At 38.7% G+C, this 20,164-nt stretch overlaps 1 protein-coding gene across 1 annotated transcript in view; it reads right to left on the reverse strand.

Moving 5' to 3' along the window:
* Liprin-alpha (PTPRF interacting protein alpha) overlaps nucleotides 1–20,164 on the reverse strand; it is a 332,503-nt gene that overhangs the window by 87,089 nt on the left and 225,250 nt on the right. The window contains exon 18 of the mRNA XM_080280589.1: nucleotides 16,931–17,241. Coding sequence (XP_080136715.1) covers nucleotides 16,931–17,241 — 311 coding nt within the window. The remainder of the gene's footprint in view (nucleotides 1–16,930; nucleotides 17,242–20,164) is intronic.

Genomic DNA, 20,164 nt, shown 5'->3' on the forward strand with positions numbered 1-20,164 from the left:
AACACCTGTCTCTGGAGAAAGCTGAATGTAAGTACTATCTGCCATACCAAGTATAATGTTCTAGGGTTAATCTCTGATTTTTGGCTAATATTTTCCTACAGGTACTCAGACCGCGATCGAACACCGCCACCCGGGGGGCGGTCGGCTGTCCATTGGCCGTGCATTAGGGGTTAAAACTGCCTTATATAGCATCATAGGTATAACCTGGAGGTGGTCAAATACTGAATCCCCCTTTTCCCATAGTTTATGTGCTCCATTATATGAGCATTCTCTTCAACTCCTCGACTGTCCATAGCATTCCAGAAATGCTGATCAGCAGACTGCGTCATACATTCCAGAAGGGCTGTGTGAAATATTGTGAACTTTTCAGTTATTTTTTACACCTACTGCATGCTTATGTTTGATGACTGGGTCATGAATCATCAGCGTGGAATGTAAACTTTGTATGAATAAATTGTTATCATGTCTGGTTAGGTATAAGTGGGTCAAACCACATGATGAAAACATTTTTTTTTAACCGGTTTTCCCATACCACGGACGTAGGAAATGTTTAGGGCGGCCACAGCCTCGGGGCTAATGAGCAGATTTCCATAAACGAACAATTCGTGACATCAGGACCCTCCTGTAGTTCTCTCACGTCCCTACTTTCTCTTTCATTGTTATGGAAGCTACCTCACCCCATCCTCTGGTAGGTAAAAATATGTCAAGATGATGATGATGTTGAGATAAAGGGGTATTACTGTACTGGAGTAAGAGCATATACTCCATCACCTGGTTTAGTTACTCACAGTATGTAACCTTCAGTTTCTTTACTTTGGAGTCACTTGGATGCACAAACAACACAGCACTGCACACTAATACCTGGCACCTGGGACACATCAGCTTAGGAGGTTTTCTACAGTTTGTTCACCTTCACTTGGCTCAGAACTTTGTCCTTTTGTAGCCTGTAGTTCAATGGCAGAAAAAGAATGCAACAACTCTGTATCCCTTCCATACCACTTGTTCATGACTAGATGCTAGGATTTAGCTATTGTGACACTTCAAATTTCGAGATGGGAATTTGAGGGCAAGTAAAAGTGAAGTGAGTACAGCACCTTTTCTTTACCACGCTATTACTGCAAACAGTATAGCATAAAAATTTCCTGTATGTTGTTTATGACTGTTAATTTTAATAAAACACAAATAACACACAGGTGAATATTTAGGCGTGATATGCAAATACTGTATATCACTAGGGCAGACGTATGTGAAACCTCCCACTCTGACAACAATACAAGCCTTAGTTGGCTAGTATACCAAAAAATGTCCTACATTATTTCACAAAGGACCAAACCCACACATAGTCACACTGCGAAGTATATAATGTCACAGGGTTAGTATGTTAGGTAAGTAAATGTAAGGAAAATTGGGAGGTACTTGTAATATAATATGATAACCCAGAAGAATAAACTTACTATGGAAGAAAATATACCTGTAGAATCAGAATAAGTAATTTGGGAAAAAAAAAATGAGAAAGGATTTACTATGATGATTCATATGAATGCAAATCATATATTTTTCCAGGAAAAGATTAAAGAAGAAATGAGAAAAAGACCTACTATAAAATACATATGGATATAAATTATATACTGTACCAAGGACAAGATGTTACAAAAATCATGTCAGTGTTACAAAAATCACATCAGTATTAAAAAAGGGAAATTCAGTAAAAATGTACATTGATTCCCTTCATTCAATGATATACTTTTCATTTACGCATCAGATGACTTTACTCAAGTTAGGCCAGGCCTCTAGTAAGAAGGGATTAATGAGGGCTGTATGTAACCCCTTCAGTTCAAAATTTCTTGTAAGCTGAATAATTAATCTAGAGATAGAAATAACAATATATAAAAGACATTGTTGGACTGAATGGGCTAAAACCATGGAATTAAATGTTACTATTGCTTAATACATTGACATCTTATGGGTAAAAAATTAAGGATCAAACAATTAGGGCCTTGTGGCCTTAGTGGCCAACCTGTAGTGTATGAGGCTAGACAAACCCACCTCACTCAAGCTGAAGTATAGAGTGGCTATTTTTTTGCTTTAACATGAATAAGAGGGAACCTACAGCTTAGAGCCTGCATAAGCTGCTATTTCTAAATAAAGTATAGCAAAACAGAAATTCAAGATTTGTTCATTTTCAGATGCCTGGATACACAGCATTTAAAAAGACTGCATGTTAATGGCAGTAGTTCATACACAATGAACTCTTTCTGTTAGTATCACAATGAACTCTTAATGCTGGTATCACTGTTACTCTTGAACATTTTAATTATGCTTCCATCATTACTTTGGCTGATAAACAAAAATTAGCTTGCCAAAAAGAGGTGCAAAGCAGAGAAAATGGATCCACATTAAAATTAAGACTAAGTCTATGCACCAGAGAAGAACAGAAATCTCTCCTGTGTTTGGGTCTATTAACATAAAAATTCAAGTAAATGAATTTTCAGGAAGACAGAGCATACTTATACTAGTTCTATCTTGTAAAATATCTGTCAAGATTCATGTGATAAAGGTCACTAAGAAGGCCAGTATAACATGTCCTGTCATCATATTCAGACATACAGTATTATAGAGATCAAGTTTCAGTGAGGTCGGTGGTTCCAAACTTTAAATATATGGGCCGTCTAGACTCTTACATTACACACATCTCTGGGGTGAAGGAATGCATACGCACATACAGAATATGCAAAAATGCTCAAACTGTACACCCAGAAACACATGCTGGTGTGGTAAGTTCAATCGTGATGAATAAGAAGGCTTAATGTTATTTACCAAACATATAAAACACACACACATGCAAAAACACTTGCACAAGACTTATGCATGCTTGTGCTATCACGAATGATATCTTTTTATCATCCGTATACTGTGCATATACAAACACGTCCAACTCCGCCATTGATTTCTCCATGAAATAATTCAGGATGTGTAAATGATTCTTATGTTCTAAAAACAGTATATTAACCCCTCACTCCAATGACATTTTTCTAGTCTATTCTTATTACCACCACACTGTTTTATTCAAATTATAAGAGACCTCTTGTAGTGATGAGGATAATGAAGACTACAATTAACTCCTCCAGTTAGAAAAGTCTAATCAAAACTGTCTGATGGCATTAAGAACACTGAATAAAATACGTCACCACATTCAAGTAATTAATAGTAAATGAACATGGTCTTGCTTTGAGAAACCCCATCACTTTAACTGCGTTATTTTATTTATTTATTCTTATTTTTTTGGCTGGTGAACTTCAAAAGGATTACTCTGTCAAATACATAACTATGGATTAACCCCTTCAATCTGGTGTGTGTGTGTTGTTTTTAATACTTTATTCTCCATGCTGCTAGACAACTTCATTGGGTTTTAGAGAAGACCTATTGTTGTGAAAAGGTTGAAAGTCTCTCCAAAACTGAATAAACTGTTCAGAGACAGCAAGTACAAAATAAGTACTATGTCACCGGATTCAATGGGTTAAAATTTTCCTTCACTCATGCCTATGCTACACATATCGAAATGTTTATTTCCATCCTCCTGTTGTTGCAACACTGTAACAACACATGTTATTAGAAGCAGTGGATCTGTGTGCTGCATATCCCAGTTCTTTGATAAACTAATCACTGTAATTTTTACCTACCCTACATATCCTTATATTATAAAAAAAATCAAGATCAAAAATTATGAAAACTGGAAAAATGAGCAATGACAAGTCATTATCAGCAAATGTAATGTCAAAACATTGCAAGTAAAAGGGCTGACCCCAATTCTTATGACATTCTGACACCATCTGCTACATTTGCTTTTGATAAAAGCTGATAGAAAGTCATGAGTGTTAGTCATTGAACCCTGAAGCGCAGCACACGCAAAGCACTGAGAAGCATCAGGGCAAGCACTAGCAGTTGTGTATGTGTTGTGTGGGAGTCTCTATGCCCTGCTGTAAACACAAGGAAGTTCATGCCTCTTTGAAATAATGTGGTTGCTGAACTGGATCTTTCATATAATCTTTAGCTGCCAAACCAAAAACTCCTGAGTACTCTCACAAATGCTGTTCTGTACTATGTTTGACATTTTATAGAAGCTCCAACTTACTGTTGTGCTCAAAATGCAACCTGCTTTATTTTCACCCCAAAATGGAGCACAAAAATACAGCATATTTTATTTTAACTTTTTCTATGAAGAAAACAAATTATATATCTGGCAAAAATTACCAGATTCAATGAAGAATACTCTGTATCAGTTAATAAATATTTCCAGTATTAAATACTCTTGCACTCATTTTGATATTCACTTGCAGAGACAAAGAAGAGCATCTGAACACACTATACAAGGCAACCAACTTATTCACCGAGGATGAATGTCCTTCCTAATGATTCACCCCTGCACCACCATGATGTGTTTAGTTATTGTATCCTTGCTTTCACCACATGATTTCATTCAAATCAGGGGAGACCTCTGACAGTGAAATGGTTCATGGAAATAGTTTCCAAACCATTCACCAAGCAATGTTTTCCCTAAGCTGAAGAACACAATATGGACACTGCAAGAATATAATTACAGTAACTCTTTTGCTGTTGCTGACACACTTTTGAATTCAGAATAAAATCAGATGACGATGTTCATATGCTGGAAACCCCAGCAGCCACGTGTTAAAATCTATTTCCATAAACCAAAGGTTCCCAAACTAGGGACCAATGTTGCATTTCTCAGGGGGTCATGAATACCTCTTAACCTTCTCATACACAAGGGCTCGGTAAAAAATCAAACTGCTTGCACTTTTCCGACGCAGATTGCATCCAAGTGAAATCCAACCACTTGCACTTTTTCGACACAGGTTGCATCCAACCAGAGAGGTTGTGGTATTTTTTCACCATGATTTTCAGCTGTGTCCTAACCTGGGCTGTGGACACAGCACAGGAGCGTCAATCAGCTGTCTCCCCACACCCACGCACAAGGGTCCCTGCGCCAGTTTGCCTTCGTGTGTTACAGCCTCTGGACGCTCCTTTATGCTTGCCAACGGCATCGTAAATTCTTTTGTTTTTCTCAGAATTCTTTTGTTCTTTTCAGTGATTTTGGTAAAAAGGTAGTCTTTATTAATGGAGTGTTTTGTGATATATTCTATCTATCTATTGCCAGACACCTTTATCAAGTAAGGGGTAGCCACAAACAAATCGCCTCCATGTCGCCCTGCCCCCCACCATTTCACTGCCCTACTTCCAGTTTACACCCACCTCTCTCATATACCTCTCCACTCCAACCCTCCATCTCATCCTTTGCCTCCCCCTTCCAAATCCCCCCTCCGACTCAATCACATACACTCTCCTTGTCGGTTTCTCAGTTTCCATTCTCTCAGCATGACCAAACCACATCAATGTGTTTCTCCTAATGCTTCCTATCACATCCACATCCACACCACAATGCTCCTTCACTTCCTCATTTGTCAGTCTGTCTCTCCATGTGACTCCACGTGCTCCTCTCAAATAACTATTTCTACTGCTCTCACTCTTGACTTCTGTCCCTCCAACAAGGTCCATGCTTCACTTCCATACGTCAGAGTTGGTATCACAATACTGTCATGAAGCAACTTTTTCACTTCCATGCTCACCTCCCTGTTTCTTATCAATGCTTTCAAGGAACCAGCAACCTTTCATTCTTGTTGTGATACATTAGCAGTCTTAGCAGTGTTTATTACTGAATGTTTTTCATGGCCTGTAAAGCAACATTTGTGATATAAACCTGTGATAAAAGTAGCTGAACCCCGGCTGATTTTTACTAATCAATATGTTTCGTTCTTCAGTACAACCATACCCTGATTTCTGATGCATCAATAACTGACGATTTGCTAGACTGAACAAAAGAAATGAGAAAACATTCCCACAATCTGAAAAGCCATCAATTCGCTAGTCCAAACACTCCACCCTTCCCTAGGTCTGAAATGGGCATGCCTGAATGGGATATGGTGGTGCTCACAGCTCTCTCTGTCCTCCCTCCATCCTCTCTATTCTCCCTCATCCCTCATCCATACCCCACCACGCTCAGCACTGCCAGACGTGTCTCCCTCTCCATCCCCCCATCCTCCCCCACCCTCAGTTGTCTAACTCCCCATCTCCCCACTCTCCCCCACCCCAGCTTGTCTCCCAAGTGTGTGTGTTCTTACCTAATTACCTAATTGTTCTTACCTAATTGTATCTTTACAGGAATGAGTCAAGTTCGTACTGTCCCATGTCTTAAACCATATTTATCGTAAATATCCTTAAATTTGTGAATTGTTTTGGCACACACTATTTCATTCGGTAGTGCATTCCACTGATCAATTGCTCTGTTTGGGAAACTGAATTTCCTTACGTCTTTATCACCTCTCTTCTTATGCAGTTTTTTGCAGTGTCCTCTTGCTGATGCTTCTCCATATGTTAAGTAATCATTTATGTCTATTTTCTCCTTTCCTGATATGCACTTATATAGCATTATCATGTCACCTCTTTTCCTTCTCTCCTGTAAAGTTGGTAGATTCAGTTTATTTAGTCTTTCTTCGTAGCTTAGGTCCCTTAAGCTTGGTATCCATCTTGTAGCGGCCCTTTGAACTTTTTCAATCTTGTCTATATGCTTTTTGAGATGAGGACTCCAGACTACTGATGCATATTCCAGGGTTGATCTAATGAATGATGTTATTATCCTTCTTAGCACATCTTCATTTATGTATGTGAATGCTATTCTCATATTTGCAAGCAGTGTATACATGTTCCGTACCTTCTCGCTGATGTGGTCAGCCGGAGATAGTCTGTTATTGATAATCACACCTAGGTCTTTCTCTCTTTCTGATGTGTATAGGGTTTTATTTCCTAACTTATAATCCCAATCAGGTCTTTTTCCACTTTTACCAAACTTAATTACATGACACTTGTCCACACTGAATTCCATTTGCCATGTACTACTCCATTCATGAAGTTTATTTAATTCTTCTTGTAGCTCTTTACCAAAGTCTGTGCTAGCAATTCTCCTTTGTATTTTTGCATCATCTGCAAACATATTCAGATAGCTCTCATTTCCAGTGTTACTGTTTATATCATTTATATACACTAAAAACATGATTGGTGCCAGCACTGAACCCTGTGATACTCCACTAGTCACTTCTTTCCATGATGAGTAGTTTCCTCTTAGTACTGTCCTCATTTCTCTTTTTATGAGAAAGTCTTGCATCCAACAAAACAGTTTGCCTCGAATTCCTCCTTGATGGTACAGTTTCCATAAAAGTCTTTGGTGTGGTACTGTGTCAAAAGCTTTCTTGAAATCTAAATAGATACTGTCCACCCATCCTTCCCTTTCCTGTATTGTGTTTGTTACTCTGTCATAGTAGCTCAACAGATTAGTAACACATGATTTTCCTTTTCTGAAACCAAACTGTCTTTCTGTTATCATACTGTGTTCTTCTAGATGATTTACCCAAGCTTTTCTTATAAGTTTTTCTAATACCTTGCTTACAACACTGGTCAGTGATACTGGTCGGTAGTTGAGTGGATTTTGTCTATTTCCTTTCTTGAATAAGGGGACAATATTTACTTTTTTCCAAATATCAGGTAGTTTACCTTGACTCAAGGATTTCTTGAAAATTATAAAAAATGGTTTACTTAACTCCTTTGCACATTCTCGTAATACCCAACATGAAATTTCATCAGGACCACTTGCTTTTCCTCTGTCTAATCTACTTAACTCCTCCTGTATCACTTTTTCTACTATTTGTATATCTGGTAGTAAGTGTGGACATGCGTGTTCCACATAGTCCCTCTCAAAAATTTTTTCTTCTGTAAAAACTAATTGGAAATTCTTATTTAGTGCTTCACAAATATCTTTCTCTTGTGTATAAGTGATTCCCTCGTCCATAATGGATTGTATTATATCTTTTACTTTGGTTTTGCTTCTGATATAGCTGTAAAACAGCTTTGGTTGATCACTACTTTTATTTATTATATCCTCCTCAAACTGTTTTTGGGCTTCCCTCCTTATTCTTGTATAGTCGTTTCTTGCCTGTTTGTAATTATTGTACGCCCTTTCACTATTGTGTCTTCTGTATCTATTCCACAACAAATCTCTTCTTTCTTTTGATTTTCTACATTCTGTATTAAACCACTTCTGTATTTTCTTATCTGCTTCTTTGTGCTGTGGGATGTACTTCTGGACTCCTATTTCATAAAATTCACAAAATTTTTTATATACAGCATTTAAATCTTGTCCTCTAAGCTCATTTTCCCAATCAACTTCTAAGAAATTCTTCTTTAGGTCTTGATAATTTCCCTTTTTATAGTTTAGGCTCTTTTTGTAACTGTCATTGCTGTTTACTATGTCATATGCTATCCTGAAGTTAGTACTGCATGATCGCTTTTGCCGAGTGGAGGGTGATATATTAAACTGTCAATATCATTTTCTTGTCTAGTAAATATTAGATCTAGCACTGAAGGTACATCAAGTCCTCTTTTTCTTGTGGTTTCCCTCACATGTTGCTCTTGTACGAGATCCAGGAGCTTTTGGTCCCAACAGCTTTCTTGGCTATTTATATCTAGAGTATTCCAATTTATATTTGTATTGAAGTCCCCAGTTAGTATAATTCTTTACGATTTCTCTTCCATTTTATGTAGCAATGATCTTATACTCTGAATTGTACTCTCTGCCAGGTCCTCATATTCGTCTCTTTCCCATGTGTTTGATCTGGGTGGCATGTACAAATTGGCTACAATTACTTTACCTTCAGATGTGTCGATCTCTACTGCAATCAGTTCTACTTGTGATGGTATATCTAGTTTTATTTCCTTGACGTTTAGATTTTTCTTAGTTAATATTATAATTCCTCCTCCTTTTTTTAAATTTCTGTCTCTTCTCCATACTGTATATTGTATTCCTCTAAGTTTAGTATATCATTGGATATCCTTGGTGTTAATTTTGTTTCAGTTAGGCATATTATTTGTGGTTCATTTTCTCTGACATAATCATTCATCTCTAGTAATTTAGATACCATTCCATCCACATTTCAACTTTATCATCTTGTTTATATACTTGTCATGACATGGTTCTACTACCTTCCTCCTTTTTCTTCCATCCTGTTTGTGTACCACTTTCGTACCTGCAATCCTATTACTTTGTAAAAAAATTTCTTATTCTCCTCTTCTGATCTTCCCTCATTTTTTGTTTTTGCTTCCTCCCTTTTCTCTTTCAGTAATTCCAGTTCCTCTTGTGTTAGGCATCTTTTTATCCATACATTTTTGAACTTCTCTTTTTCCATAAGATTCTTTGCATTTTTTAGTATCTCTTCCACAGTGTTTACACTCTGGAAAGTCACCTTTAGAGGTCTTGTCTTGCTTTTCTCGTATTTCCCTAACCTTTTGTGTAAGTGTGTGTGTGTAAGTGTGTGTCTACTTACCTATTTGTAGTATACAGGAATTGAACAATGCTCGTGTTGTCCTGTCTCCATACCCACATTTATCTAGTCTACTTTTACACACATGAATGTTTTTCGCCTGCACCACCTCTTCGTCTAGTTGTTCCAAATATTTATGTATTTACCTAATATACCCAATTGTGATATACACAAATTGTGCTATGCTCGTGGGTTCCCGTCACTGTTTCTCAGTAAGTGAAATGTTGAAGCATGGGGGAGAGGAAGTAGTTGAATAGATGTGGAAGATGTGCAGATTGGCCTGGGAGGAAGGGAGAGTTCCGGAGGATTGGAAGTCAGGTATAATTATTCCCTTGTACAAAGGAAAAGGGGAAAAAGAAGTGTGTGGTAATCATAGGGGCATTTGTCTTTTTAGTATAATAGGAAAAGTGTATGGTAGGATACTTATTGACAGAGTTAGGGAAATAACAGAGGAATTAGTTGGAGAAGAACAGGGAGGCTTTAGGAAGGGAACAGGTTGTGTAGATCAGATATTCATTCTTAGATCCTTAGTGGAAAAGTTTCTAGAGAAGGGAGAGAAGTTGTATGCGGCATTCATGGATTTGGAGAAAGCATATGACAGGGTGGATAGACAAGGATTGTGGAAAGTATTAAGGAAATCTGGAGTAGATGGGAAGTTGTTGAATGCTGTGAAGAGTATGTATGATGGTGCTAAGGCTGCAGCGCATGTGGATGGTGAACTGAGTGAATTTTTCTTTTTGAAGGTTGAGTTGAAACAGGGATGTGTCATGTCTCCATGGTTGTTCAATCTGTACATGGATGGGGTAATAAAAGAGGTACAAGGTAGGGTAGTGGATGTTGGAGTGGCCCTGGTGAGAAAGGGTAGTGTTTGGAAACTCCCTGTGCTGCTGTTTGCAGATGATACTGTGTTGTTGAGTGAAGACGAAAGGGAGATGCAAGGCTTGGTGGATGAGTTTGGGAGAGTGTGTAAGAAATGGAATCTAAAGGTGAATGTAGGGAAGAGTAAAGTGATGGTCTTTGAGAGAGGTGAAGTCGGAGAATGTACAGTAAGGTTGGATGGTGGGGAATTGGAAAATGTAAGTACTGTACTGTACGTTTAAGTACTTGGGTAGCGATAAGTAAGGATGGAGGTTTGGAGGGTGAAGTGTTTGAAAGGGTACAGCAGGGAAGAAAGGTTGCTGGTTCTTTGAAAGCAGTGATAAGAAACAGGGAAGTGAGCATGGAAGTGAAAAAGTTACTACATGACAGTACTGTGATACCAACTCTAACGTATGGAAGTGAAGCTTGGATGTTGTTGGAAGGGCACAAGTCAAGAGTGAGAGCAGTGGAAATGAGTTATTTAAGAGGAGCCTGTGGAGTCACATTGAGAGACAGGCTGACAAATGAGGACATAAAGGAGCATTGTGGTGTGGATGTGGATGTGATAGGAAGCATTAGGAGGAATACACTGAGGTGGTTTGGCCATGTGGAGAGGATGGAGGGTGAAAGACTGACGAAGAGAGTGTATGTGAGTGAGGTGAAGGAGGGAAGAGGGAGGGGGAGGCCGAGGATGAGATGGAGGGATGGGATGGAGAGGTATATGAGAGAGGGGGGTGTGAGTTGGGAGCAGGGCAGTGAAATGGTGGGGGACAGGGCGACATGGAGGCGATTTGCTTGTGGCCACCCCGAATGGGACTGAGGCGTCTGGCAATAGATAGATAGATAGAAGTTTTTAGACTGGATGATCTCTTTGTCCAGGCTATTCCACAGGTCTATACTTCTATAAGGAAACCTATATTTCTTGATATCCTTCAAGCAACTTGACTTCTTCAATTTCATTCCGTGTCCTCATGTTGCTCTCTTATCCCATATAAACAGATCTTCTCAGTCAATTTTATCTACTCCTATCATGGTCCTGAACACTGCAATCATGTCTCCCCTTTCTCTTTTCCTCTAAGGAGGGCAAATCCAGCCTCTCTCTGTATGAAAGATCTGCCAGACTGGGGACCATCTTGGTCGGTGTTCTTTGTATTCTCTCAATCTTGTTTATATCCTTCTTTTTGTGTGGAGACCACACTACCGCTGCATATTCTAACCTAAGGCGGATCATCGCCATTATCAATTTTTTATCAACTCCTCATCCCTATAATGAAATGCTACTCTTACGTTAGTCAAGAGTTTATACGTCTCTCCAACTAACTTGTTAATATGTTTTTCAGGTGACAAACTATCTTGGACCAGCACTCCCAAAGCTTTCTCTTCTCTCGTTTTTGTATTTAATTCATTACCCAACAAATAATTCTGTGATGGCCTCCTGGTACTTTTACCCATTTCCAATATTTTACATTTCTTTACATTAAATTTCATTTCCCACATCTGGCTCCAATCATGTATCCTATCCAGATCCTCCTGCAGCATTTTACAATCCTCCTCAACCTCTACCTTCCTCAAGATCTTTACATCATCAGCAAACAGACTTGCATAACTGTTCACTCCATCTACCATATCAGTTACGTAAATCAAGAACATTACTGGTGCCAACACCAAGCCTTGAGGGACTCCACTTGTTACATCCCTCCATCCAGACATCCTATCCTTTGTTACTGTCCTCATTTGTCTGTCTCTCAAAAAGTCTCGCATCCATTCCAGGAGTTTCCCCTTCAGTCTTCCTATATACTCTAGTTTCCACATTAGTCTCTTATGAGGTACCTTGTCAAAGGCCTTCTCTAAGTACACACAATCCACCCAGCCATCTCTCTCCTGTACCACATCAATTGCTCTTGAGCAAAAGCTCAGCAAGTTGGAAACACATGACCTTCCACTTCTGAATCAAAACTGACGTTTAGCAAAAATATTCATCTCTTCTAGATATTTTATCCATCTGTCTTTCAGGATTCTCTCACACAATTTTGCGACTATGCTGGTTAGAGACACTGGTCTATAATTCAGGGGTTCTTCCATTTCCTCCCTTATAAAATGATACCACATTTGCCCTCTTCCATTCTTGTGGCACTTTCCCCTCTTCCAGAGAACACACAATTAAACTGTGTGTGTGTGTGTGTGTGTGTGTGTGTGTGTGTGTGTGTGTGTGTGTGTGTGTGTGTGTGTGTGTGTGTGTGTGAGAGAGAGAGAGAGAGAGTCAATGACAGTGAGCATAAGTGTGAGTCAGTGAGTGATTGACAGTGAGTCAGTATGAGTGAGTGAAGAGTCAGTAAGAGTGAGTGAGAGAGTGAGTCAGCGAGTAGGCGAGAGTGTGTCTGTGACAGCCAATGAGAGAGTGAGTCAGTGAGAGTGAGTGAGCGAGTGTCAATGATAGTGAGTAAGACAGTGAGTGAGAGAGGGAGTGAGACTGGGTGGGGATGGAGGTGGGGGGTAATAGGGCAGTTTGGCTTTTCTGTCTCTCCCTGTCCCTCAGCCCTCCTCCACCCTTGCTTGTCTCCCTCCCCATCCCCCCACCTTCTCCCACTCCCACTTGTCTCCCACCCCCACTTCAGCTTGTCTCCCTCCAGTCCCCCACCCTTCCCCATCCCCACCTGGCACACTGCCAGATGCCTGCCTGTCAGTTGCCCAGAAGCATCTCACAGCACACATCCCACCCACCTTACCTTCCTGCATGTGATGTTTATGTCTCATTTTTTAGCAATACCATTGTTTATGAGGATAATAACATTACCTATGATGTTCCTGTGTCAGTCTCTATTGACTAAGGTACAGTATATGAGAGTTTGGCTTTCGGCCTGGAATGCATCTCTGGCTTTTCTTCACTATCTTATAGGGAAAATTGCTTTGATATCCGACGTACTCGCTGAACGAACATTCCCACTGGTACATAACACTGCCAGAAATTGGGGTATGGGTGTACTCTGTTGAGAACGAATATTTTCAGGGTTCTGCATGACATCCTCAGTGTTTTCTGTGACATTAGCAGTGTTGTGTTGCATCAGATTATATAGCCTGTGCATAGTATTTGAGGAAATGTTTATATTTATGTGAGAAATCAGTGTTGAATAAATGAGTGAATGCTAAAATAAGCTAATTTATTTTCTCTCTTTTTTTTTTCCCTTCATTAGGAAGATCATTTATTCATTTATAACATGTAGCAATTTCAAAACAATACAGTTATAAATAAGGGCAGGGGAGAAAGTTGCATGGAAATACTTTCCGATGTCACACAAATCGTCGAGTGAGGAGTGTGTGGTGTGTAAGGTCTGGGCCTGCCCATGGGGGTCATGCAGTACTCTCAACCATCTTGTGCACAGCAAACTTAGCAGCAATGCAAGAAAAATTCCTCAAATTTAGAAGTGACTTATTTGTCACTGACATTTTTGTAATGCAAAGCTTGACAGAACTTAGAGTAAGCATGGAATGCTACCCTGTCATCATCTAACTGGCTATCAGGGTGTTTCTATTACTCTCATCTACCTTTTTCTGTAAAACAGTTTTCTCAGCTGCTGAACATCAAATTGAAAATAACAATCAGTAAAACATGGGAGATGATCTCTTCTATATCTATTCTGTACCTCAACTACTGATTTCTCACCAGCTAGCAAAAAGGCAATTTCAACCATACCATGGAGTTTTCCATTCACTTCTTGAGTGCTCTTTTATGTGAGTGCACCACAACTTTAATTTTAATCATCTGAGTTATTATGATCTCATACCCAACATGCTCATTCAAGTGATGTAACTTTTTCTTCTTCCAAAGTGTAGATGGGGGACACAGATGCCATCATATTTAATCCAAGGGTGCCACAGAATGAAAACATTTTGATCACAAAATGAAAAGTCTATGAGCGACTGTCATAAACCTTCTCACTAATAAAATTTACAGCTGCTGAACTGGTCATCTGGTTTTAGCCTGAATAACATACCAAAGTGCTGTTGTTGTCCTTGAGACCTCAGAGTACTCTGGATGTGAACCTGGTGGTAAGCAGGCTGAAGCTGCCGTCCTTCAGCAATCTATCATTCTCCTTTCAGGGGAAAGGGAAGGAGCTGAGGGATGTTTGTATTACTAGGCATTGGAGTCACCCAGTTATATCAGTGCCACCACAGGAAAGCTTCCCTCTCCTGGGCCCATGTGTGTCAATAACAAAGAAGGGATTGCAGAAGACATCATTCTACTGAAAGGGTGAGACTTCCATTAGCCATTGTTGTCTACGCCCGCGGGAAGGATGGGAACTAATGCAGCTCTCTGAAAGCCACTGGACAGAAGCATTATTGAAGCAGTTCACCGGATCCCTGGTTAAATGCCCAATACCCATACATATGGTCAACAAGGAGTCACAAATGTTTACTCTTAAAATTTTGTACCATCCAATACCCTACCATATTCAAAAAGTTCAATATAAGAAGTTTTAATATAGTTGAGCAGAACTACCTAGTGGTCATCATCATCATTCTATTTACCTAACACAAAATATTGGGAAGGATCCAGGGACAAGAACATGAAAGATGAGGTAACAGAGACTGTATCGTACTGAACAAGCTCACAGACAGTGCTTAACTTCACTACAAGAGATTTTGCCATTGTTCAGTAAATTAACTGGGACTTGGCATGAGTAAACTTCTTAAAATGATGGTCACCATACTGCAATAGTCAACAAACACTTCTGTCTAATTTCTCTGGTCTTGGGGTACTAACTGTCACTCCTTTTACTCAATATCTCTTTTGTCCTCTCTCATCTCTGTCTTCCCTCTATCTCCATTTCCCCATACTACTCTCTACCCTCTTCTCCTTTTCCCTTTTTCAAGTTAAATTATCTTCTCATTTCTCCTGCTATCAGAAAAAATTTGCTGTAGTCAATGCCTTTGTTGTTGTGATGATGAGAATATGTTCCCCTACTACTTCACTGTCATCACTACAATGATATAATTTTCATTTCATTTTTTCTACCTCCAGACACCTTTATTCAGATTATAAAAGATTTTTGAACTGGAAATGGAGATACAGCTTCTTTCACCAGTTCAAAATGAGATCTTTCTAAACTGCATAAAATGATCTGGATATAGCAAAAACAAACAGAAATTATACATCAACTGACTATGGGGATTGTGACCCAAATTTTCCTAGCCCCTTGTTGGTTGGTACAAAGTTTTAACTGACAGGATGGTGGACTGTAAGGTTAGTGGCAGCAGGTGCCGCAAAGCTTAAAATAAAAGGTTAATTGCTAAAAAAGGAGGTGAGGTGATATTGGTCAAGTGTGGTAGAGTTGTCATTTCTGTAAGTTACACACTGAATATTAATCATGCAACACATCCTGAATGATTACACTCCATCATTTATGAATATATTAATTATTCTGTAAAATAAGGATGTGCGAACTTTGGTCATTAGCATCATTTAAGTACTGTATGTATTATAGATTTTAGCTTAATTCTTCCTTAATCTTCCAATGACTACAGTAATTTACAAAACTGCCACATCTTAATCAAACCAATATCTCCAAAGCACAATCAGGTTCCCCCTCCCTTGTGTTCATGTAGGAGCTGTGACAGTGTAGGTAGTGGTATGAACTGCATGTTTTGTTTTGCTTTTTGTTGTTTATTTATGCATGTCATACTCTCTGAATTACTTATCCCCTTCACTATGATGATATATTTTTCTATTTTTATAACATCCAGATAATTTTATTCAGCTTAGTGGGTGACTTTTTGAATTACATGGATCTGTCAATACTAGAGGTCTTTCCTAAGCTGAATAAAGTCATATGTAGGCAGCAAGAATAAAATAAAAATGCATCACTAGTCTGAAGGGGTTAAGCTGTATGAGAAGCACTGTGTGGATATGATAAGGTGTTATTTTAAACAATGGAAATGTGTTTGCTGTGATGGGGTATGGTTATATGTAGCTGTAAATGATGGAACCTGATACAGTTTGTGTGCAGTTTTATATACGGTGGTATGGTAGATTACTATAATGCACTGCTTGTGTTGATAACTAGAATACATATAAGTAAAATCAAGAGACAAAATTTTAATATGTATGCAGGGCTAAGTGGGTGACAGTACCCTAGTCTACCTAACTAAAGTATTAAGCCCCTGACTCAGGAGGCACCTTTTCCATTTTATTCTTGCCATCTCCTGACAATTTTCTACAGCTTAGGGTAGACTTTTCAAACCAGCAGGGTTCGATATTACATTAATTAATTTTTCCAAATAAGAAAGGCCATTCCTAAGTTGAATAAAATTATCTGACAGCAGTAAGAATAAAATAAAAAAAGAAGTCACCTCCATCAGGAGACTGAATGTATGGCTACCTGACTAAACTGTTAACAAGTATAACAAGTAGTGTCTGAAGGGAGAAGGTGTTAGTGTGGAGAGAGAGAATGATTTGAGAGGTACAAGTGTGAGTGTGAGTGGGGAGAGGGCTGAGTGGTTTGTACACATGTGGAAGAGGAGAGAGGTTTGGGTGGTGTGTTTGAGTACAGGAGTGATGCAAGGTGTGAGTGTAGGAGGGGAGAGGGGCACCTGGGGTGGGTGGGCAGGCAGTGCAGCATATACAGTACCCTGGGGAGTACGGGTGGTGTTGTAGGGCGGGCGAGAGAGCAGAGGCGGGTGAGTGGTCAGGCAGTGGGGTGTACCTCCTCAGATCTTCAGACGATGCACCCAAATTTGCCAGCTGTGAGGGTGGGAGTGGGCCGCCTCCTGTTCCAAGGTTATTGTTGCCGCCAGGTACAAGGGAGGTCGGAGGGGCCATGGGAGGGCCAGGCATGAGGCGGAGGGAACGTGGGGTGGGTGGGGAGCCTTCACCTCGCACGCCCAACCCCACCTGGTTTTCATCTCGACCATCAACACGGTTCATGTTTGCTAGGTTGCCCTGCAGACGTCAAAACCACATATTTGGGGAATTAGTATTGGGAGAAATAATTATTCCAGCCTTACGTGTATATGCTAGGTAACTAAGGCTATGAACTGAGGCTAATATGGCATTCTTAACAATGGCAATGACAGATGACACCCAACATATGACAGACCAACTTAGAGCAATTCTGTACATGTAGGCCTCATATTATACAACCTTACAAGGCCCTCCTACCCCTCCTCCCAAAATAAAGACTGCATTGAATCCCTTGACTATTGTAAAGGCACTCTTATTTTGCTTTTGCTATTCTTAGATAATTATTTCACCCATGAGAGGGGCTTTCAAAATGCAGGAGTCAGTAATACTTGCTGTTGATGGAGACTGTTTCTAACTCCTCCACTTTGAGAGGCCTCCCCACTTCTGAACTGATTCACTGGTAGTAGCAAGAATAAAAATAACCTCACACTACTGCAAGGATTAGAAATGAACAAATCTAATTATTTTACTGTTTATCAAAAGAGATTCATGAAAAACAAATGCATTAATAATACTGTAATAAAAACTATATGGTGCCGTACTCCAAGATGATAAACCCTTCAGATACAGGGAGCTAACTCATCCATCATTCAACTTTTATCAATAACAGTACACTTCCTCTTAGATCCACCCTCTACTAAAAAGAAAATAATAATAATGCGAAATCCCTTGCATCTGCTTTAAGATGTGCAGTTCTTTCATAACCCCTTCAACATAATGATACCCTTTTTCATTTTATTCTAGCTTCTGCCTGATTATTTAATCTGCTTACGAAAGCCCCTCAACGTGAAGGTAATAAAGAAGGCTATATCAAGGCCTTTCGGTTTGAAAATTCTCTCCTAAACTGAATGATACTGTAGTCTGACAAGAGCAAGAGTAAAATACCAGGCATCAAGATTTCAGAAGGGTTAATATGCCCATATTAGTGTGCCATCATTAAAATAATTGTCGGTTAAATTTTATATACAGCATTGTTAGTATAATCCACTTAACTGGCAAAGACTTTCATCATTTGCAGCACATTTCCAGTAGCTTAATGGCAGAATAAGATGGCTCTACATCCTTTCCATAGCACTTTCACAACTACAGCCACAGTCTAGTGTTACTCTCTTGTTACAGCTCAGTGTTCAAGATGGAGAAAGATGGCAATTTTGGATAACTTAAAGAAGATAGAGGATAGACTGGTGCATAATGATGATGTGGATACATGGAGAAGATGGAGAGTGAAAATGAAAGGGACAGAGAGGGGGAGTACACATAATAAAAAAAGTACTGCACATGAGGGATCTATTGATATCCTACATATTCAATAGCTCATGATATCTAAGAGTTACTTATTTTCAAGGTAGTTTCCCTATCATAATAAAACTTACTATGGATGATATAGAAAATATCACTATCAAGCCATATTGTGAATCATCATGAGTGCAGGGGTAGGAATATTGGACATTTTGCAATATCCATAACTTGTGGTGTCATACTGTCTCATACAGAATGTGCACCAACAAGTTTCTGATTGAGTGTACATGAGGAAAGATTGTATTTCAAAGAAGGGGGACTGTTACTGAGTAAGGACAAAACTACCAGCAGGTCCTGTTGTTGAGGATGCAACACTGGACAAGAGAAAAAACAGGCGGAAACAGAATAAAGGATCTTATGGTATTACAGTCAGATGTTGGGTGTCTCCTGTATTTTCAGTAATATGATACAGTATGTGGAAATACAAATTATGAAAATTAGACAATACCAGCACTGTATTCCACACTGGAAAAAAAAAAAAAAAAAAAAACTATTCCCTGGCAATATAGTTTATCAACTACAAAATTCTTTATCAATAAGGAGATACAAAGGAGAGAGACGAAGTAGCAAAAGAGCACAGGACAGTTTTGAAATCCAGTAATACAGTATGAAGATCAGTATAAAAAATAAAAAATGAAACACAAAATTTAAAAAAAAATATTAATGGAAAGACATCTTGGTTACTGCCATTACATCACTTCATCCAAAACATTTTTATCTCATTATTTGCAGCTTCATTTCAACCCAGTGAAATGTAATTTGGGGAATTCATTTAAGAATGTGACCTGAAAACAAAATGTTAGATATTAAATTCTGTAACCCATGCTAGATGAACACTAAATAAGACTGTGTATCTGTGGCATGTGTACTGTTAGTATAGTTAATAATTTATCACATCAACAATTACTGGTAAAATATTATATATATATATATATATATATATATATATATATATATATATACACATACACAGCATATGTAACTTCTGTTTCATTCCAGGTTATTTTAACACACTATGAAAAACATCTAATTAAAGCATTCCAGTTTATGCTAAAATTTAAGCTGAAAGATATAAATATATATCACAGTTATATGGTGTGCAAAGTTGTTTGTGTACAGAGATCTTTGTACTGTTTGTACTGAACTGATAAATGTTCAAAGTACAGTATCTAACATAACTTCTTTGAGTGACCCCTCATAATTTTCTTTTCAGTATCATCAAAAATTGGTAAATAATAATTGGCTAAATTTCACAACTATGGAACATAAACTTGAGAGCTCCTGACAAGAAAAAGGCAGAACAAGAGTAAGCAAAACAAATCAAACCAGAACACAACACCTCCCAAAACAGATTTAAATGGTTAATAAACAAAGAGAATGGTCAACTGTTTGTATGCACTGTGCCTGTGACCATTACCTGAGTGCTGTTAGAGAACATACTGAATTCTGTACAGTGATATTTATTCCCCATTACATCTGTACTGTGCATGTTCTGGACACTGTGATGGTGTGATAGAATGGTTATTAACAAACACCAATATTCAGGCAAGCAATTTTAAAAACTCCAGCAGGATGACCATAATACACTCAGGGGAAGAGAAAA

This window comes from Coenobita brevimanus, chromosome 85 (genome assembly GCF_032717465.1).
Source record: "Coenobita brevimanus isolate Jiangsu-jjx chromosome 85, ASM3271746v2, whole genome shotgun sequence".
NCBI lineage: Eukaryota > Metazoa > Arthropoda > Malacostraca > Decapoda > Coenobitidae > Coenobita > Coenobita brevimanus.